At 50.4% G+C, this 22,064-nt stretch overlaps 1 protein-coding gene across 10 annotated transcripts in view; it reads right to left on the reverse strand.

Moving 5' to 3' along the window:
- Window positions 1–22,064, reverse strand: part of CAPRIN1 (cell cycle associated protein 1) — a 1,156,748-nt gene that overhangs the window by 994,741 nt on the left and 139,943 nt on the right. For all 10 annotated transcript variants that reach the window (XM_069623390.1, XM_069623385.1, XM_069623386.1 and 7 more), the window contains exon 3: window positions 2,503–2,565. In XM_069623390.1, coding sequence (XP_069479491.1) covers window positions 2,503–2,565 — 63 coding nt within the window. The remainder of the gene's footprint in view (window positions 1–2,502; window positions 2,566–22,064) is intronic.

Raw genomic sequence — 22,064 nt, forward strand, 5'->3', positions numbered from 1 at the left:
GGAACGATCCAATCTCGTCGGGCGGAGAAGCCCTGGTGGGAGGCGACGACGGAAAATCCTCGTCGTATGCCTCGTCGTCCGTACCCGTCGCTGCCGTGTCAGTCCCCGTATCATCCCCTCGGGTGGACGGGGAGGAGGGCTGGACGGGGCGCGACGGTTGAAAAGGAGGCGGTGGATGGATCCTTCTTTTCTTGGTAGGGGGAACACCAGAAGGTCCCGGTTCTGGATCCCCCGACGGGAGAGGTTCCTCCGTCGGTAACGGTAGTCTCGTCCTTATCTCGGAGCATAAGGACTGTATAGCCAACAAAATGGCCGCTGAGTTGTCTTGCGGCGCTGGCAGAGGGGAATCCGACGGGCGAGCAGGGGCCCCGTCGGTATCCTCGACGATGTCGTCGTCGTCACCTGCGTCGGGGCCCATTCCGACGGGCTGGTCTTGTTCCACGCCTAGGCCGTGGCTTAAGACCTCGATCAGTTCCTCTTCTGAGGTTGAGGCCGAATCTACGACGACGCCCTGCCCCCCCCTTCTTCCCCACGGAGGGTTTCACGGGGGTCCTATCGATGGGCACGAAAGAAGACTCCCTCCGAGGAGGCAGGGAGATTCTGGGCCCCGAGGCCGCCACCACTGGTGCAGCCTCCACAGGCTGGGCCAGGGCCGCCGCGACCGTTTCGATAGAGGGCTTGGTCGAATGGATCAAGGCCTTCACCACCTTAGGTGCGCTCACCGCCTTATCCTTGAGGGAGGGGGCACTGCCACGCTCCTCCTCTGCCTTAGAGCTCGACCGGGGTCTCTCCAGGAGCTTCGCCGGGTGCTCGGCCTTCCTCTTACCCGACCCAGAGCGTTGGCTCGTGGTTGATGGTGCCGGGGAGGGTGCGCCCTGCCTGGCGCCCGTAGAGCCCGACCGTTCGGCGCTCCCGGTGCCAGCGGACTCGCGGTGCTTGGCCTTATGTTGGGCCCCCGTCGCCGGGGCGCCCTCAAAGGTCTTAGAAGACCGCTCAGATTTCTTCTTCTTCTCGCCAGACGGGCTCTTACCCTCCAGCCAGCTGGCGAGACGTTGATGGCGGTCCTTCATGGTCCGTTCCGACATGTTGCCGCAAAACGCACAGTCCTTCTCCACGTGCGTCTTGTCCCCATGAAGGCAGTAAAGGCAGAAAGAGTGTTCGTCCTCCTTGAAGACGTTCTGCAGCTGGCATCCAGGGCAGGCCCTGAACAGCTTTCCGGGCGTCGAGCTTCCCTTCTCCTGGGCCATCTCCGAGACCGGGCCTGAGAAGCTTCTGGAGTCCTCCGAAGTGTAGCTCGACGAAATCTTCACCCTTGAGGGGCACAGATGAATCCGACACGGGTCCCCGTTGATCGGATGTAGGATCGGTGGAGCTTGAGGCTCTTTTGACCGAAAGAATCGAAGTTTTTGTGAAAAAGCGCGAAAAAATAGCACTAACGCTCGAGAGCAATAGCACGAGGATCCCAACACATGAACGTGCGGTAAAAATCTGAAGATGGCTGCCAGAGGCGGTGCTTAGGTAGAGGGCAGTCATTGGCTGTGGTCAGTATGACGCAGAGACCAGTGATTGGTTATTACTACGAAAGACAGATCAGAAACGAAACTGATACTGGTTTTTTCTTTACCGAGGATTCCCAGCCTGACGACGGGGAATATTCATGAGCATGTGAATCCATGCCAGACCCCATGCTGGAGAATCAGAGTATCCCACCAGTTTTATTAAAACCTGTTTGGGCAATTTAAAGCGGGATTTGAGAAAAGTGCAAGTTTTCCAACGTTTCATTTGGCTGCAGCATGCTCTAAACTTTGCACTCATTTTCGACTTGTATGCCTTTTGCTGACCCATTGTATTGCGATTCCAATGATATAACACTGATTAAACATATGTATATTATAATTTAACCACATTCATTATTTGTAAAATTCGAGTGTTATTATAGGCATTTTCTAAGGGTTTAAAGTTTTGCCTCTTATTCTGTGAGGTAAGTTCGGATTTTGATTGTTTTCTGCCTCTTATCCCCGACTACCTGCTGCTTTCCATCTACTCGGAATTCGATTTGGGGAACATTGCAGGGGGAAACCTTAAATTGGGTGCTATGTATCCTAATCCCAAAAGTGCTCCTATTCACATGCGCTTTGTATATGTTCTAGGAGGTTAACCAAGTCCATTGCTTCCATTTTCATTGTAATTATCACCCCATTGGTGATTGCTGCCCCATATTAAAAAAGTTATGATTTCTTTTGAATTTTAAAAATAAATATTGCATTTTCACCAACCGGCCTGGTTCATGGTCCATTGTGACCAAGGGTATTTGAAAAAGGGGGTGTGATACGAGTTGTGTAGCATCTCAAATTGAATTTGCATAAAATAAAGAGAGGCATATCAATTGAGCGCTACATCCTAGGCTGAGACCAAAGTGTGTGTCGCCCGATTGAAATCCTTAACAAAATACACTGTCTTTAAAACTAAATAAATAAACTAAACCAGATAGCTTTAACATACCAGCTGGTCTTGGTTGAGGCGTTCTCCTTTGTTTTTTCTTTCTTGGTAATCATCAAGCTTGCCCTAAAAAAAAAAAAAAGGTAGAAAAAAACAGTACTACATTTTACAATTGCTTCGGATTTTAATTCGCCGACTAGGTCAAGGTCGTCACATTGTAAATAAAAATACATGTACTCAGGGTTGTAATCCAATTAAAGTACAAAAGCAAAGGTCCAACAATAGCTTCAAAAAGGCAATACTGTCAAGAGCTTGGTACTTGTGAAAGTATGGGATACTGACATTAAAATCAAACCAACCAAAGTGCTTTACGTGAAAATTGCAGCTCGCACCTTGCACAATCACAGCTCGACTAGGACAAAATCAGCATAAATCAAGTTCACCCTTGAACACTGAGCAACAACAAAACGCTAGTGAAGAACGATTCAGACTTCTTATTTTGCAAACACCATCCAGTCAAGTTCACCTGCACTCACTGGTAAGCAACAGGTTACTTACCTGTAACTATTGTTCTCCAGCATGGGTCTGGCATGGATTCACATGCTCATGAATATTCACCGTCGTCAAGCCGGGAATCCTCGGTACAGAAACAAATCAGTATCAGTTTAGTTTCTGATCTGACCCAGAGATCGGTGATTGGTTACTACTAGGAAAGACATACTGCCCACAGCCAATGACTGCCCTCTCCCTAAGCCCCGCCTCTGGCAGCCATCCTCAGATTTGGTAGCACGTAAAGTGGCAGTATGACCAAGTGAAGAGCCGCAGAGGGTTCGCATGTGAATCCATGCTGGAGGACAACAGTTACAGGTAAGTAACTTGTTCCTTCTCCAGCATAGGGTCTGGCATGGATTCAAATGCTCATGAATATAAGATTACATAGCAGTACACACATGCACAACCACGGGAGGTGGCAAAAGGCTCAACATTAAGCAACTCTTACTGTTGTAGTGTATCTCCTTTGGAGATGAGATCTCTCTAGTAAGGAGAGAATACATTATGATGTAATGGAATGTTGATGCAGAGGTTTCTTGTTTGGTTCTAAATTGAACAGTTGGAGGAGAGAGCTGAAGGGAAGGGAGCCCATGAGATGTGGGGTCTTCTTTTCCTGTTCATTAACCTAAATAAACCCAATTATATAACTTACCTGCTTCCGCCTCATCTTCATAACAATGGCGAAGAGGATGGGATGCGAGGCCATGGAATGCAGGTGAACTTGAATTTGAAGAGAAGACCCCAGCTGAGACAAGTTGCTCCACAAAGCCCAGTTTCCAGAGAGAAGCCTGTGAACTGGGCCCCGCTCCTGCTGCCGGTAGCACCCTTCAAGGCCTTCCTGCGTGTGCCGGTGCGGCGCGAAGAGGCCCACTCCCTGCGCCTCGTGTGCGGCCTCTGAGGTAGAACTCAAACTACACTGCCCAAACTACACCATTTGAGAGCAACCACCTTGCAGTTCTTGGCTGCCTGCTCGTATGTGGGACCGGCTGACTCGATCTGCTGCTGCGATTTGTGCTCCTCAGATTGGATCGCCACGCGTATTTTCCAGATGAGCAGGCGCTGTCAATGAGGAGAGGTTGCCGGCGTCCGAAGAACCCCTGGGAGGGCCACTCCGCTTTCCCGTAGCGTGAGCGGCCACTGAGCGGAGGTCTGCGTGTCGGCTGCTCCGTTTCCCTTCCAGCGTTGAGTGGCCGCCGCGCGCAGGCCTGCGTACACACGCAGCTCCCCAACTCACCGTAAAGTAAGTGCTTAGAGCTTGCAATTTACCCTGGCGCAGCGTCCACAGTGTTGCTTGCTCAGACGGCAGAGGGACGGCGTGGGGAGCGGACTCGTAACAGAGTATCGCATTTCTCCTAACGCAGGGACACGGAACAGAGTATCGCATTTCTCCTAACGCAGGGACATGTGAGAAAATTACTGTGGACCGCGTTATAGAGGGGCATTCCCTGTGTGTGTGAGGAGCCTGATAAAGAGTCATTCGTTGTATCAAAGCGACAATGAAAAGTTAGAAAGGGAGAAAAAAAAAAAAAAAAAAAAAAAAGCGGACCCACGGAGAAACATTATTGTAGACAACTGTGGCGGAAATTAAACAGTGCTAAAGTAGTTCCCAGAAGAGGGAGGACATAAAAAGCACATACTAAGTAACATTCTAAAGCCAAGTGAGATGGCAGCTTTGCCGGGAATATCGGGACCCCCGTTTTTATGCCTGCCCCAGGCGCGGCAAGAATTGTGGCCCCAATGGCGAAAGGGTTTTCTGCACTACATGAAAGCAGCTGGTGGGTCAGCTTATTCCAGCGAGGGGAAGTTGGCTTTGTTGTTGCATTTTTTGGGCTTCGAGGGTCAAAGAATTTTTGAAACTCTACCACAACTTGTAAGTGAAGGAAGCAGGGATGAATTAAATGAGTTCGAGCCCGCATTAGTGAAGCTAGATAGACATTTTAACCCAAAAAGGAGCACAATTTTGGAAAGGTACAATTTCCGGATGCGCACACAAGCTCAAAATGAATCTGTCGAAGATTATGTGACTGCATTGCGACATCTGGCTCTTATATGCAAATTTCAAGGAAGTTTTGATGAACATATTCGTGATCAATTCATGACACATTGTCGATCCAACAGGATACGAGAGGAGTTGTGGCTAAAGGATGAGCCAAGTTTAGACGAGGTATTGGACTTGGCGAAACGTGTGGAGCATTCCCTGGCATGTGTGGCCAAACTTTTCAAAACTGAAGGAGGGGAGTCCAAAGAAAATAAACCAGAGGTGTTATCCGTAGCAGAGGGAAAGAACAAAAGGAAAGGAAGAAACAGACAGTCAGGGAAGAACAATCCGGAAGAAAGGAAGGGTCAAGATTATACGCAGAGATGTGAGAAGAAAGAGGATAGGAAGGACGAAAGGTTGTGTTATCGGTGTGCCAGTGCAACACATTTTGCATCCTCCGTGGTGTGCCCAGGCCAGAAAAGTACGTGCTCAAAATGCAAAAGGAAAGGACATTTAGCATCGTGCTGCAAAAACTACCAATTTGGTCAGACGGGCCAACAGAGAGTCCTGTATGTAAATGAAGAAGAAGATGGAAGGTCATCAGAAGACGAAATTGTGGTGCCATTACAAAATGTTATCGTGAATACAGTAAATGTTGTTACTAATGGTGGGGATCTTGAGGATTGTGAAAGACCTTATGCTGTGGTAACGGTGAATGGGCGTAAGGTGTCAATGATGGCTGACTCTGGGTCGAAAATAACTTTAATATCCAGGGTTGCCTTTGAGTGCAAGATGAAAGGGGTGGTATCCGAGTTATTGGAGCCCGACATAAGTCCAGGAGGATACAACCAAGATCGCATTGATTTACTGGGTTGTGTGGAGTAGATTCAAATTCAAGGGACGCAGTTGTGATGGCAAAGTGTATGTCACCAAGAAGGGACAATCTTTATTAGGATGGAGAGAACAGAAGAATTTGGGGATCAGACTTGATCCCAATCACCCAGAGCAAGTGCTGCAAATTTCCGAAGTGTCCGCAAGTCATGATAGGTACATGTCGGAGTTTAGGAATGTGTTCAGTGAGAAGTTGGGAAAGGTGAGAGGGTTTCAGCAACAGATAACATTGAAAAAGAATAGTATGCCTACTGTGGCGAAACTCAGGCCGGTGCCTCTAGCTTTGAGGGAAAAGGTGCAAAGGGAATTGCAGAAGCTATTGGAGGCAGGTGTGATTGAGAGAGCTGGGGGGGTTGAATGGGTATCCCCAGTGGTGATCGTGAAGAAAAGTTCAGGTGACATAAGGCTATGCGTGGACATGCGTGAGTTAAATAAGTGCGTGTTGGTGGACAGACATCCCCTGCCCAACATGGGTGAAGTGTTGACCATGGTGGGTAGTGGAAGATTTTTCTCCAAGTTAGATCTGACATCAGCTTATCATCAGGTCGAATTGGTGGAGGCGTGTAGGAAAGTTACGGCTTTTGTGACGCATGAAGGTGTTTTTCAATTTAGGAGAATGCCATTCGGGCTGGCGTCTGCTTCATCAGTATTTCAGAAGATCATGGATCGGTTGTTGAAGGGACTGAAGGGAGTGTTCTGTTTTCAGGATGATGTGTTGGTGAGTGGTGTAACGATGGAAGAACATGACAGGAATCTACGCAAGGTTTTGAGGATATTTGAGGAGAGAGGTATAACTTTGAGAGGTGAGAAATGTAAATTTGCGTTGTCGAAAGTGGACTACCTAGGACACGAAGTGTCAGGGGATGGAGTTAAGCCCAAGGAAGATATGATTAATACCATTAAGAGTGTTGAGAAACCTAAAAGCAAGAATGAGCTGCGCTCTTTTCTAGGAATGACGGAATTTTATCACAAATTTGTAATAAATTATGCTGATAAAGTACAGGAGATGAGAAAGATTCTTAAGAAGGGTGCAGAGTTTGAATGGAATAGCCAATGTGACAGGGAGTTTAACAGGATAAAGGAAGAAATAAATATGGCCGGTCCATTAGGGTGTTTTGACACAAGGAAACTAACCATGATCACAGTTGACGCTAGTGAGTGGACTGGGAGCTGTGCTATCTCAAAAGCAGGAAGATGGTTCTGAAGAGGTAATCGCCCATGCATCGAGGGGTCTCAAGGGAGCAGAGTTGAGATATTCGGTACTTGAGAAGGAGGCATTGGCATGTTTTTGGGCTGTGGAACGTTTCAGAAATTGTGTGGGGAGTAGAGTTTGTGTTGCGAACGGATCATAAACCCTTAAAAGCCATTTTTGAGAATAAGGGTCTTGACAAAGTATCAGAGAGTGGCAGGGTGGGTTACCAGGATGCAGACACATTGTTTTAGAATGGAGGTCATTCCCGGGAAGGAAAATGTTTTAGCCGACAGTCTATCAAGGATAAAAGTGGCAGCACCCGAGAGTATGGGAAGTGAGGAAATGGAATTAGTGTTAACACTGATGGCATTGTATCCAAGCAGGAGTGGTTGAACGAAATGGAAAGCGATAACATCATAAGGAGGGTAATCACATATGTTGAATCCACGGTATGGGCAAATAAGGTAGAGTTGGCGGAAGAAGTGAAGCCGTTTTGGGAGGTGAAAGATGAGTTGTCTGTAAATGATAATATTTTGTTCAGATGGGGTAGAGCAGTGGTTCCGATAGGTTTAAGAAAGAAAGTGGTAGATTTAGCGCATAGTGGTCATATTGGGGTTACCAAGACCAAAGGAGTGTTAAGAGAAGATTTTTGGTGGCCAGGTTTTGACAAGGAGGTGGAAGATCGTTTGGCAAACTGTCAGTTTTGTGTTAAGAGTGGAAAGGGAATAGCGGCCAGAAAACAACCTTTAGTGGATGTCGGTCTTCCGTCCAGAATATGGTGTGATATAGCCATGGACATACTAGGTCCCGTGGAACTGGGTTATGCCCGGGGAAAGTACATTGTTTTGGTGGTGGATTTGTTTTCCAGATGGGTGGATTTTAAGGTCGTGAGGGAGATCACGAGTGAAAGTATGATAAAGGTGTTGCAGGAAATCTTTGCAAGTGACTGACAATGGTCCCCAGTTTATTGGAGAAAAATTTGCTAACTATTTGAGGAAGTGTGGGGTTGGTCATAAAAGAACTTCATTGTACCATCCCGAGTCAAATGGTGTGGTTGAGAGTATGAATAGGTGTGTGATGGAAAGTGTACGTATGGGAGAGGAGTGTGGTTTAGACAAGCTAGCTCTAATACAAAATAGAATGTGGGCCCTGAGGATGGCGCCGCATTCTACGACCGGTATATGCCCATTTGAACTCATGAGGGGAAGGAAGCCATATTCCATGGCTTGTCCGCCATGGCTGGGAAGATGTAGGGAGACCGATCTTGTTGTGGATGAAGTGAGAAGATTGTTAGTGAAAAAAAAATCAAATTGGGTCAAGTGCGAAAACTTGGAGAGGAAAGAAGGAGTTGCGTGTGGAATGTGGTGACTGGATTAGGATAAAGAGAGCAGTGATAAGGAGGAAGGGGGAGTCGCTTTATTCGGATCCTGTCAGAGTGGTGGCAGTCATGAAAGGGGCTGTGGGAGTTGCGGGAGGGCAAGTATGGAACAAAGATAGAGTTGCCTCTGTGAGGAGAGGAGATATGTGAAAGCCATAAGCGGGGATGTGCCCAGGAGAAAGAAGAAGAAATGGCAACTGAGCCGCCCATGGCGTTTAGTTTTTGATCAGTTTTTATTGTGAATTAGTTAGTGTAACAAGTGTGAGTTGAATCTATTGTATGAAATGAGACGTAGTTGCTGTAACATGACGAAAACTAAAAGGCGATCAGATATATATCTAAAAAAAAATATACATGTAATGAAGGGAGATGTGTTGTAGTGTATCTCCTTTGGAGATGAGATCTCTCTAGTAAGGAGAGAATACATTATGATGTAATGGAATGTTGATGCAGAGGTTTCTTGTTTGGTTCTAAATTGGACAGTTGGAGGAGAGAGCTGAAGGGAAGGGAGCCCATGAGATGTGGGGTCTTCTTTTCCTGTTTATTAACCTAAATAAACCCAATTATATAACTTACCTGCTTCCGCCTCATCTTCCTAACACTTACCTCCTCACCAGGCCCTTCAGGTGAACAGGTTGCGCAGCACTGTTCGGCCAACCCTGGACTCCCGATCGACGCAGTAGAATTTCGTGAAGGTGTGCGTCGACCTCTAGCAGATGACCAGCAGGGGCACACCAGACAAGAACAACGTGGTAGCAGCGATCGCTCTGGTCGAATGGGCTCTCGGACGGCCGGGCAGCGGTCGGTTTGCCAACCGGTGACAGTGTATGATAAGCCAGAGAGCCATCTGTAAATGGAAGCTTTCGAGAGAGACTTTGCTTGATTCACAGGTCCAAAGTTCACAAACAGCTATGACGTCTTCCGAAATACTCTTCCTGCGGTCCACGTAGAACTTCAGCGCTCTAGCTACATCCAGCGAGTGCAAAGTCCACTCGGCGGGCGACGAAGGCAACTGGAAGAAAACTGGTAACACCAAGGGCTCTTTGAGGTGGAAGTCCGACGACACCAAGGGCATGAAGGAGGGATGCCTCCGGAGCAACACCCTCGTGTCGTGAAAAGTCAAGTATGGAGGCTTGCAAGATAGAGCCTGAATCTCTCCAACGCGCAGAGGTGATGGCCACAAGAAAAGCTGTTTTCCACGATAGGAACTTCAACGGTGCCGTATGCGTAGGCTCGAAGGGGGGGGGCCTCCCCTCCCCCTCCCCCCCCCCCATTAGCCTAGTCAGCACCACTTTGAGCTCCCATGCCGGGGCTGGGGCCCTCAATGGCGGGAACAAGCGGAATAGTCCCTTCATAAATTCCTTCACCAGGCGATGAGACCACAAGGACACCCGTCCTGTTTTCCTGCTGTATCCGGAGATAGCAGCCAGATGTATCTTGATGGAGGCGTGGGCTAGTCCAGCCTTGGCCAGACAGTGGGTACGGCAGTACTGGAGGGGCTGTAATCCGTAGAGGGTTAATCTTCTGTGCCCGGCACCAGACAGAGAACCTCTTCCATTTGTGTCCGTAATACGAGAGTTGAGGACGCCCTGGCCTTTGCAAGAACCTCTCTGCAGTCGGCCGGTATATCGTATCCTCCAAACTAATGCTGCAGGAGCCAGGCCTGCAAGTTCAGCGACTTCGGGTCGTGATGAAGAATGGCGCCTCTTCTCTGGAGAGAAGATCCGCGTCCACGGGCAGTTTGACTGGTGGGGACGCCGCTAAGTCCAGAAGGTCCAGGAACCAGATCCGTCTCGGCCACGCCGGTGCGACGAGGATCATCCTGCACCGGGACCTCTTGAGCTGGTTGACGAGCCGGAGTAGCAGTGGCAACGGCGGGAAAGCATAGAGGAACAGGTTGTCCCAGGGGAACGAGAAATCATCGCCCATGCTGCTCGGTTGGGGGAACCTGCTGGCGAACCTCTGGCACTTGGAGTTCGACCTGGGGTCTGCCCCACAGCCTGAAGAGTCGACCCACTTGATCCTGGCGTAGCTACCACTCGTGGCACAAGCGCAGCTCCCCGCTGAGTGAGTTGGCGATGGTGTTCTTCATCCCTGCCAGATGAAAAGGTACCAGAAACATCCCCCGGTCGACGGCCCAGTGCCACAGATCCTGGGCTTTCTTGGACAGGGCTGGGGATCTGGTTCCACCCTGCTTCCTGATGTAAAACATTGTGGTGGTGTTGTCGGTGAAGATCTTCACGACCTTGCCCTTGAGGGACGGAAGAAAGGACCTGAGGGCCCAAAACACTGCGCGGAGCTCCAGAATGTTTATATAAAGCGGTTTTTCCTCCGGGAGCCAAAGGCCTCTCGCGTGGAGATCTCCGGTATGCGCTCCCCACCCTTCCAGGGAGACATCTGTCGTCACCGTTACCTGGTGAGCTGAGGTCTGAAAGTCCGCGCCCGCCATCAGATGAGTGCGGGTGCCCCACCACTGGATTGCTCGTCGGAAGGTCTCGTTGAGCGGTATGCTGCCCTCGAAGCTGCCCATCGCCTGGATCCAGCATGCGTCAAACTCTTGCAGTGGATGCATTCGAAGTCTGCACAGGCGTACCAGATAGATGCAGGAGGACATCATCTCGAGAAGGGATTTGATGGATCTTACCCTGGCTATGTCCGTGGCTAGCAGGCGTTGCACCTTGCCCAGGATGGCTTTCGTCGGACGGCGAGGCCAGCCGTGCCACTGTCGAGCTTGGCTCCCAGAAACAGGGCGACCTGCGAAGGGACCAGGTGGGATTTGGGGAAGATGGAGTACCCCAGGTCCGTGAGTAGCTGGACGGTCTTCGCTGTGTGTTCCACGGCGAGCTCCCTTGTCCTTGCTTGGATGAGCCAGTCGTCCAGGTAGGGATAGACGTGGATCCCTTGTAGGCGTAGCCACGCCGCCACCGGTGCTAGGCACTTAGTGAATACCCTGGGTGTCGACTTTAATCCGAATGGGAGGGCCTTGAACTGGTAGTGCCGTCCTTGGACCACGAACCTGAGGAACTTCCGGTGTCTTTTTAGAATGGGGATGTGGAAGTTGGCATCCTCCAAGTCCAATGACGACAAGAAATAGTCTTCCTCCAGCTGTCCCAGCACATGGTGGAGGGTGATCATCCAGAACTTCTGAGCCTTGATGCACTTGTTCAGACTCCGCAGGTCCAGGATGGGACGCCAACCTCCTGTCGTCTTTACGAGAAAGTATCTTGAGTAGACCCCCGAAGTCTCTTTGGGACGAGCTCGATGGCACCTTTCTTGAGCATCGCCCTTACCTCCAGCAGCTGGGGTATGTGGTTTTCCTTCCTGGCCACAGGTGGCACGCAAGGGCACTTTAGAAACTCGAGGGCGTGCCCCTGGGCCAGGGTTTCGAGCACCCAATGGTCGGTGGAGATGACTCCCAAACGCTGACAAACTTCGCCAGCCGCCACAAACCCCCCCCCCCACCACAACGGTTGGTTCAGTCCAGTTTCGAGGCCGCCTTGCCCTCCCTGGCGACGATGGCAGGAACCTCCAGACTTGCCCCGTCCTCTATAGGCCTCCTGCGATGAGGGACGGGCCGCTTGACGGTAGGTAGAGGAGCCGCTGCCGGAACCTTTGGAGGCCCCTTGCTTGCCTCCGGTGTTCTGAAAGGACGGCCGTCGTTGCTAGATAACTCCCAGGGCCCGGGCTGTCTCAGTGTCCATTTTGATGGCTTGCAGGGACTCATCGACTGTCTTCCCAACAGGTTGTTACCGTCGAAGGGCATGTCCAACACTTTGGTTTGTACGTCCTGGCGGAAATACATTGCCTTAAGCCATCCACACCGTCTGAGGCAAACACTGTTGCCCAACTGGCGGAAACCAGTGTTGAGCGATGTCGATCGCCACCGTTATGGCGTGGTCTGACGCCACCGCGCCTTCTTGCAAGATTTCCAGGGCTTCTGCCCTCTTGTCGTCCGGCAGGAAGTCCAACAAAGGAGCGATTTTATACCAAAGTTCCCTCTCCTAACGGGCAACGATAGCCAGGGCGTTGGCTGCCTTAATCGTCGTTGGCGCCGACGTGATGACTCGTCCCATCGTGTCGAGCTTCTTTCCCTCGCCGTCCAGCGGTGATGTCGATGCCGATGGGGGGGCCCTCCCCTCCCCCCTCCTGCCTTCTTCCTGGCCGCCACCGAGACAGCTGAATCCGGGGTCGGCTGTGCTCCAAGGCATAAAGGGGGGCGCGTCGGGGGACCCGGTACTTTTCGTATCGGGCCCTTTTTGCCGGCGTCGTGGACGGGTTCTTGAGGAAGGAGAGCCCCTCGTCCCAGATGTCCTCCAGTAGATGTACCGCGAGGACCGTCTTCCTCTTGGTCTCTCGACGTTGATAGAGGAACCCCTCCTTTTCTTCGGGGCAATCGGGCGGGGAAGCCAGGGGAGGGCGGGGGGGGGGGGGATTACAAGGGTAGGTCCCGCCCGCCGTCGCCACCCTCGTCGTCCGTACCCATCGTGGCTGTGTCCGTGCCATCCCGCGGACGGGGAAGAGGGTTGAGCAGGCCTCGAGGGCTGAAAGGGTGAAGGAGGATGTGTTCTCCTCTTGGGTGGTGGACTTTCCGACGGGCCTGCCCCTGGCTCCTCTGTCGGGCCTGGCTCCGGCACCTCTGTCGGGGGTAAAGGCAATCTAGTCCTTATTTCAGAGCATAAGGATTGAATTGCCATCAAAATGGCCGCCGAGTTGTCCTGCGGCACTGGCTGCGACAGTTGGTCTGGGGTCCAGTCAGCGCTTCCGTCGCCCCTCATTGGGATGCCTCGACTGGCTGGTCCTCCATGCCCGCGCCGTGGTTCTCAGGGACTTCGACAAGTTCCTCCTTGGAGGTTGTGTCAGAATCCATGATGGCCACTGACCCCCCCCCCCCCCCCGGCCCCCTCTTTATCCGCCAGGGGCTTTGTGGGGGGGTTCCTTCGATGGGCTTGATAGATGCCTCCCTCCAAGGTGGCAGGGAGACTCTGGGCCCCGAGACTGCTACCACAGGTGCAACATCCGCAGGCTGCGCCAGGGTTGCCACGACCTCCTCGATAGATTCCTTGGCTCAGTGAATCAAGGCCTTAGTCGCCGACTGTTTGTGGCATTCACCTTAGGGTGGGGGGGGGGGGGGGGGGGGGGGAGGGGGGGGGTTCTCCGCCTCGCTCCCCATTAGCCAAAATCTTTGAGATCGACCGGGGCCTCTCCAGAAGCTTGGCCAGGTTCGCGGATTTCCTCTTACCCGAGCCAGAGCATTGGCTTGTGGTCGATGGCGCCGGGAAGGATGCGCCCTGCCTGGCAGCCGAGGAGCCCGACCGTTCGCCGCTCCCGGTGCCTGCGGACTCGGTGCTTAGCCTTCCGTTGGGCCCCCCGTCGGCGGGGCACCCTCTCAGGATTTAGAAGACCACTCAGATTTCTGCTTTTTCTTCTCACCTGACGGGTTCTTTCCCTCGAGCCAGTTGCAAGACAAAGATCGCGGTCCCTCATGGTCCGCTCCGACATGTTCCCGCAAAACAGTCCTCCACGTGCGTTTTGTCCTCGTGAAGACAGTAGAGGCATAAGGAATGCTCGTCTTCCTTGGACACGTTCTGCAGCTGGCATCCAGGGCAGGCCCTGAACAGTTTCCCGGGCGTCAAGCTCCCTTTCTCCTGGGCCATGTCCGGGGTAGGCCTCAGAAACTTCTGGAATCCTCCAAAAGCGTCGTTCGACGATATCTTCACCCTTGAGGGGCGTAGAAACTTCCAAAACGGGTCCCCTTTGATCGGATGTAAAGACGGTGGAGCTTGAGGCTCAATTTAACCTAAAGAAATTCTCTTTGAAAAAGTGCGAAAACGCAGCAAAAGCTCGAGAGCTATAGCACAAGGACTCCCAACACTTGAACGTGCAGTAGAAATCTGAGGATGGCTGCCAGAGGCGGGGCTTAGGGAGAGGGCAGTCATTGGTTGTAGGCAGTATGACCCAGAGATCAGTCATTGGTTACTACTAGGAAAGAGATCATAAACGAAACTGATACAGATTTTTTTCTGTACTGAGGATTCCCGGCCTGACGGCAGGGGAATATGCATGAGCATGTGAATCCATGCCAGACCCAATGCTGGAGAAGCGGAGTGCCATCAACCCATCTATTCTAGATCAGCACATCATGTATGCGGCAAGCAAAAACAAAGCTTTGGGTGCCAACTTCCACTTGCTAGACATATGCAATGTTATTCTACCTAACAGCAGGCTTCCAAAACAAAATGTGCTGATCTTGCTAAAACAGCTATGCACAGCATTTTACTAGCGTGCACGTAGCCCGATCGAGAGCAGCCACACTACATTGCAAATTAAATACAGTCAAAAGCAACAGCAAGGTCAGGCAATATGTCCCAAACAAGGAGGGCACTGGGAACAGTGAGATGTACACTTTGCGTGGCATCGACAGCATCTAGAATAGAAGTGCTATAGGATTACAACAATTCTGCAGGTGAAACCTCAGATGATCACGCAGTTTATTACTCTGATTCAAGTACCATTGGTTCACTTAGCAAAAGTAAAGTCCCTGCCAAACAATAGTACATTAAGCCTCAACTTGCACTCTAGTGGAGTGATAATTGACTCTTGCTGATTAGGAAGAATTACACCAATTCCACAATTTTGATTGAGTATTTGCGCAGTCATGCACATGTAGATGCTGCACCAGACTATTCCTTTCCCATTTCCTAGGCAGTACCAGACTTCTTGACTTACCTAGTTTATCAGGGAAGGGACTAGGGTGTATGGTGGTGTTTGGGCGATATTTTGGACTTTTATTACGCAGATGTCCCCACCCCCCTTCCTCCATACATGTGGGAGATTATTAAGCATACAAAGACTGGGGGGCGCGGCCAGCGAGCAAAGGTTGCAGTGGTGAAGCTTCGGAGCTCCTGATCCAGGCCACACAACCATCCGAAATAAATCCTGCTACAAAACACCTTGAAAGCGGAGTTGGGTGGAATCATAAGTCGGACCACCCCAGGAGCTGAACGTGCGAGCCAGATGGCTGGAGACGCTCGATCTGTGCTGGTACAAGGACGAATGCAGTGACGGAAGGCACCAGACCACAAGATGGCCACCCCCAATAGTAGCGGGAGTTAGTGAACTTTGCGACCAGCACACAAGAACCCATCCGAGTGACTAACTGCCCGCACACCCCAGCGAGGAGTCGGGAATGGACGCAGTGGATAGTTGAGTAGCGAAGGGATAAAATAAAAAATAAAAACCACGAGGGGAGCACACTGCAACACTGACCGGCTACAGTGTGAGAAGCAGAGAAGGGGACTGCTACGAAGCGACGCCCATCCTCTTGTGGTCGGAGACGAGTGCTGGGAAGGGGGGCACCTGGAGATAGCAGGCACGAGTGGACAGCTAAAAGAATGGAGTGGTACCCCTCGGGTGGAGGCATAGACGGCTGGGCAGACTGCATGACGCAGAGGTGAGGAGCAGCTATAGGGCAGGCATCCAGGGCTGCGGCAACCCGAAGCGCTGCGATACTGGGAGGCAGGGATCCGTAAGACAGAAGAGCGTGAGACCGTTGAGGGAGAACAGCAGGAGCATCAACACCCCAGCTCCCCTCCCTGCGATTGGGAGCAGACATAACTGGGGATAAGCCCTCCTGCTGAAGAGACAAACACAGTTGGTACACCACAACAGCCATACTGAGGCACAGGCAGTCCTGGCTCCAAGGGAGGGGCAGGAGTCAGGGGGCCAGTAACAGGCACCACCGTCCCACAGCAATCCGGATGATAAGTGCCCCCCCCCCCCCATGATGAGAAACAGCAGCTTCCTCACCATCGGTTAGGGTGCAGGGTGACAGAGGCCGGGCCCTTACAGAGTGATCCCGAAAGACTAAAGGGCCACAGAGTGAGCTGTGAGAAGACCGCCCAGAGAACGCAGGATTAGATTAGGGGGTGGAGGAGAGTTAATGAGTGAGCCTGCCAAGGGGAAATACAGCACCACAACACCCATCGCGCAGAATAGGCAGAAGACACCAGTAAATCATCAGGGAAACCCCAACGGACATTGAGACGGACAAGGGATACCACACTCTGCATACAGACCGCAGCAGTGAAAGCACAAAGGACGTGGAATCCTTGTCTGGACGCAGTGACCATTGCGGACAGCCTGCCCCAAACGTTCTGGAACGGGCAAACAACGCTAGCACAATGGTGAAGGGCCAAAAAGAAAACGATACCCCAGGATCAGGAGCGGAGAAGGGCGAGGGAGTCCCATTGGATGGACTGTTGGCGGCCATTGAGGAAATCCAAACGTCCCTGGAAGGGACGTTACAGAAAGTTGGGATGGATGCATCTGCTGCGAGCCAACCCATGTAAGGTTAGCGAAAGAGGGACAGGCGAAACACGCAAGCACGGTGGAGGTCGACCTAACCACACTTAAGAATCAGGTATGAGGACTAATTGGAGGAACACGGACTAAAGATGAGGGCGGAGGACTCTGAAGGTCGCTCCTGGCATAACACACCTGGTGGTGGGGTGCCGGAGGGCCAGGAAGGGCCCAACACATAACTATGTGAAAAAATGAGTCCCGTGACCCCACACCTGAAGAGCTTATCAAAGCTTTTCACAGTAGAAAGAGCACACCGGGTAGGCCACCACCTCCAGGGGGCTAGGCCAGAGCAATAATAGCCAAACTATTAAACTTCAGAGAAAGGGACCAGATATTGCAAGCGGCATGGAAAACTAGATTGAAGGAGATATCGCCACAAATCTGATCTTCCTGGATTTCACACAGCAGGTCCAAAAACAAAGGTGGTCCTTTGGCTCAGCTTGCCGCAGACTTAGTGAGCTGAACTTGTGCTACATGACAATCTTTCCAGCAAAACTGAGAGTAATGGATGGGAGACGATCCTTCATATTCACTTCCCTTAAAGACGCCTGGACTGGCTGGATGGCAAAGAACCGAAGGAAGCGGCATAGGGGCCGGCCAACCACAGAAGGAATGAGGATAAAACCGACAAAAGGAATGGGGAAACGAAACACTGAAGATGCCCGATCATGGGACCACCAACCCGAGAGGGCAGGGGGGCGGGGAGAACAACAAGTTACTTACCAACTGTAATGTTCTTTCGATTGGATGTTCCTCCCACGTATTCCTCATCTTAGATATGTCCTTACCTTCAGCTTTGCTGCTTCGGACATTTTTTCTCTCCACCAGAGGGTGCTCCACTCGAGGCGATGATGTCCCTCTGCGGCATCCGTCGAGCGTTGACGTCATCCGTAGTACAAATGCCTCGAGCGCGCCCGTTGGCCTCAGTTCTGTTTTTTCGTATCAGAACCCATGTATTATAAACAAAGGCGTGGCTCTTATTGACCCAAGCCTTGAAAGAATTTAGAGTGTAAACCACGTAAACTGTACTGTGGGGTAGGATGGGAGGGTCAATGAGGAGTACGTGGGAGGAACATCCAAACGAAAGAACGTTACAGTTGGTAAGTAACTTGTTCTTCGAATAGATTGTGTCCTCCACCGTATTCCTCATCTTAGACTCCCAAAGCAGTTTTGTATTGGAGGCGGGCGTACAGATGCCTTTTAGTCATGTACCGAATGTAGTACAGATTTGGCAAATAAACCTCCTTGAGATGTAGTTGAGTCCAAAGCATAATGTTTGATGAAAGTATGCATGGATGACCATGTGGCTGCTGCACAAATATCTTGCACAGGGACACCCCTCTTAAGTGCTGTTGAAGTTGCTATGCCCCTAGTTGAATGGGCTCTTAAGCCCTCAGGGGGATCTTTTCCGGCTAGCCTATAACACTCTGTTATGGCTAAAATTATCCATCTTGATAATGTTTGTTTGGTTACGGCTAGTCCCAATTTACGGCCAGTGTATCCCACAAAAAGTTGATCACACTGACGTATCTGACAATCTTGAGATGTAAAAGCTTAGAGCCCTTCTGGGATCTAGCCTATGCAGTCTTTCCTCTTCCTTACATGTGTGAGGAGGAGGGTAGAATGCAGGTAGAATTATTTTCTGTGACAGATGAGTCTGAAACTATTTTTGGCAGAAAAGATGGTTTAACTCGAAGGACAAGTTTATCTTTATGAAAGATGGTGTGAGGAGGTCCACTCGAAAGTGCCTGCAACTCACTTACTCTGCGGGCTTATGTCAATGCAATTAAAAGTATAGTTTTTAATGTAAGAAGCCTCAACGGACAAGAATGTAAAGGCTCAAAGGGTGCACATGTCAGAAATTTAAGTACCAAATTTAAATCACAGGAACTTGAAAAGGTACTGGCGGAAAAACATTGTTTAAACCTTTTAGAAATTGTATTATTAAGGGTATCTTAAAATGAGATCTTTCTTCTGATGAGCGCTTGAAGATAGATAGCGCTGCTACATATCCTTTTATCGTCTTAACCTGGAGCCCCAGATTAGCTAAATGTAATAGAAAAGAGAATACCATTGGAATGTCACATTCAAAAGGATCCACATTCTTATCTCTGCACCAGTTACTGAATTTATTCCAACACCGGTACAAAGATTTTGTTACTGGCCTTCTGGCCGAAAGCAACACCTCCATAACATCCTCCGGAAGGTCCCAATCCTTGTATCTCAACCTCTCAGAAGCCATGCGTGAAGGTGGAGTATGTTGACCTCTGGATGGAGAACGTGACCTCCCTCTTGCGAGAGACGATCCTCTTTTTGGAAGACGTATTGGAGGGCAGATGGACAGGTCAAGAAGGTCCGGGTACCACGTTCTCCTGGCCCAATCCGGGGAAATTAGGATCATGGTTTTCCTGAACTTTCTCAACCTCCCGATTACCTGAGGGATCACAGGGACTGGAGGGAACGCATATAGAAGAGGAAATTCCCCTACTACAAATGCGTCTCCTAGAGCTCTTCTCGGGGGAAATTCCCTTGAGCATTACAGTTCGCACTTCCTGTTGACAATGGTCGCAAACAGATCGCCCTTTGGGGAACCCCTCAAGTGGAAGATTTCCATAAGGCCTTCCTGAGCCATCTCCCACTCGTGAGAGACTGCTCTGCCTGCTCAGAGCGTCTACCGCTGTGTTTTGCTCTCCTGCTAGGCGAATGGCAGATGGAGAGATCCCTTCTTGTATTGCCCAGAACCAGAGCTGCATTGCCTCTCCGCACAGTGGCAGTGACCCTACTCCTCTCTTGTTGAGGTAGTACATGGCCACTGTATTGTCCCCCATGATCAGGACACTCTTTCCTCGTACAGAGGGCAGGAAGGCCTTCAGCGCTAGTCTGATCGCCCTCAGCTCCAAAAGGTTGATGTGTAGTCTGGACTCTGATGGAGACGAACGACACTGATTGTCAGATCATTGGTGTGGGCTCCCCACCCCGTGAGTGAGGCGTCCGTCACTACAGTGATCTCCGGCCATGGCTGCCAAAAAGTGTCCCTTGAGGAGGTGTTCTTTGCAAACCCACCATTGTAGGTCCTGAGCTACTCTGGTTGGAACTTGTAAGAGATCTGTCATTTCCCCTGATAATTGGGACCATTGAGTCCTGAGGGCCCATTGAAGGGATCTCATCCTCAAACTGGCCTCTGGCACCAGAAAAATGCAGGATGCCATGAGGCCGAGCAACCTGAGAAAAATCGAACGCCAGTAGATACTGGGCATTCTGGAATTTTGTCATCTGCAGAATGTGGTGAGCTCTCTCTTCGGGAGGCGGGGCTTTGCCTGAACAAGTATCCAAGACTGCTCCTATAAACTGGAGCTTCTGTGATGTTATCATGTTTGACTTTTTTAAAAATTCAGAGAAAACCCTAGTTTGTGAAGGAAGTGGCAAGTCTTGGATAGATGATCCTGGACTTGTTCTGGAGAACGTGCCCTGATCATCTAATCGTCCAAATAGGGGTAGACACGAATCCCCCCCCCCCTCTTCTGAGACTCGCTGCCACTAACGCCATCAACTTGGTGAAAACTCTTGGGGCGGAGGTCAACCCGAAAGGCAGAATTCAAAACTGATAGTGAGAGTTGCCAATCGCGAACCTCAGTACTTTCTGTGCTTGAGATGGATTGGCACATGAAAGTAAGCATCCTGAAGGTCCAATGATACCAACCAGTCGAAGTTGGAGAGCCTGAAGGATCTGAGAAAGATTGACCATCTTGAACTTGTCCTTCCTGAGGAACTTGTTCAAGTTTCTCAAGTCCAAGATGGGTCTCAGTCATCCGTCCTTTGGAATGAGGAAATATGGGGAATACCAACCCTGGTTCCTCTCCGCTACAGGTACATGTTCTATTGCACCTTTCTATGGCAGGGTTAAAACTTCCTGCAACAAGAGCGGTTCTGGATTTTTGGTAGAGTTGTATTCCGGGCGGGTGATTCTGAGGTTTCTTTAGAAAACCTCATCAGTAACCTTGGGATACTGTTTCCAGTGCCCAAACATCTGAAGTAATGCCCTGCCATTCTTTCAGATGCTGCGAGATCCTGCCTCCCACTGGGGTCTTGAGAGTCAAAACCTCAGAGTGGTTTTGCGGCAGCTCCAGCAACAGCTGAAGGGACAGATGCTGCTGCTAGGGCAGATCTAGCGCCTCTTCCTCGCCCCCGAGGAATTTTATTTTGCCCCCTTTGATTGGCCTGTCCCCTTCCTCTCCCAAATGAGGAGTAAAAACTAAAAGGGACAACCCCTCCAGGAAGATGAGCCTGTGTAGGGGGCGTTGCTGAGGTTGTCTTATAGCGGCACTAAGTGACTTTGCCACTGCCTTGGAGGTCTGCAGCTTCTCCAAACTTTCATCCGCCTTGTTGCCAAACAACCTCGAGCCATCAAATGGCATGTTAAGGAGTCTAGATTGAACATCTGGTGCAAAACCTGACTTCCTTAGCCACGCAAATCTGCGTAGCACTGCGCTAGACGCCATGAACCTGCTGATACTGTCAGCAGTGTCCAAATCTGTTTGAAGGCATTCTCCCGAAGCCTCCTTACCATCCTTAATTATGGATAGGAAACCATCACTTTCCTCTCCTTCCGGGATGTGTTGAGCTGCCGCTGACATGCAGTCCCACAGAGTATAATTAAATCTAGCCAAAGTACAAGATACATTGGTAGACTTCAGAGCCATGCTCCCTGATGTAAAGATCTTTTTCGACCAAGTATCTATTTTCTTGTCATCCCTATCAGGGGGTATAGTGGGGTATGCAGCATTTTATGTTGATGTGGCTGCCTGAACTACCAGACTCTCAGGAGAAGGATGTTTACTCAAATACTCTGGGTCAGAGTTACAAGGTCTGTATTTTGCCACATATTTTTTATTTACTGCTGGACTAGTTTCCAGTCTTTCCCAAGCAGCATTTACTCTGCTTTGCAGGGCAATATGAAAAGTATGGCGTCTGGTTGAGGACCTCCTGACAAAATCTGTCATGTCATCATCCTGGTATACAGGTGCATTATTACCCCACCCCATAAACTGTTATTCTATTCATGAGTTTTCTGTAACCCAGATCAGCATGTTCTGCTGGATCTGGTCTCTCAAATTCATATTCAGGAGATGTGTCTATTCCACTTGCAGACTGTAAACATTCCTACAAATCCTGCATTTTTGATTGAGGATTTATTAATTCCTCTGGAACATCTCATCCCATATTTTACCCCTGCTGATGTAACCTCAGGTTCATCTTGTTCTTCATATTCTTCA

Source organism: Ambystoma mexicanum, chromosome 11, assembly GCF_040938575.1.
Source record: "Ambystoma mexicanum isolate Mex_15411 chromosome 11, UKY_AmexF1_1, whole genome shotgun sequence".
NCBI classification, from domain to species: Eukaryota; Metazoa; Chordata; class Amphibia; order Caudata; family Ambystomatidae; genus Ambystoma; species Ambystoma mexicanum.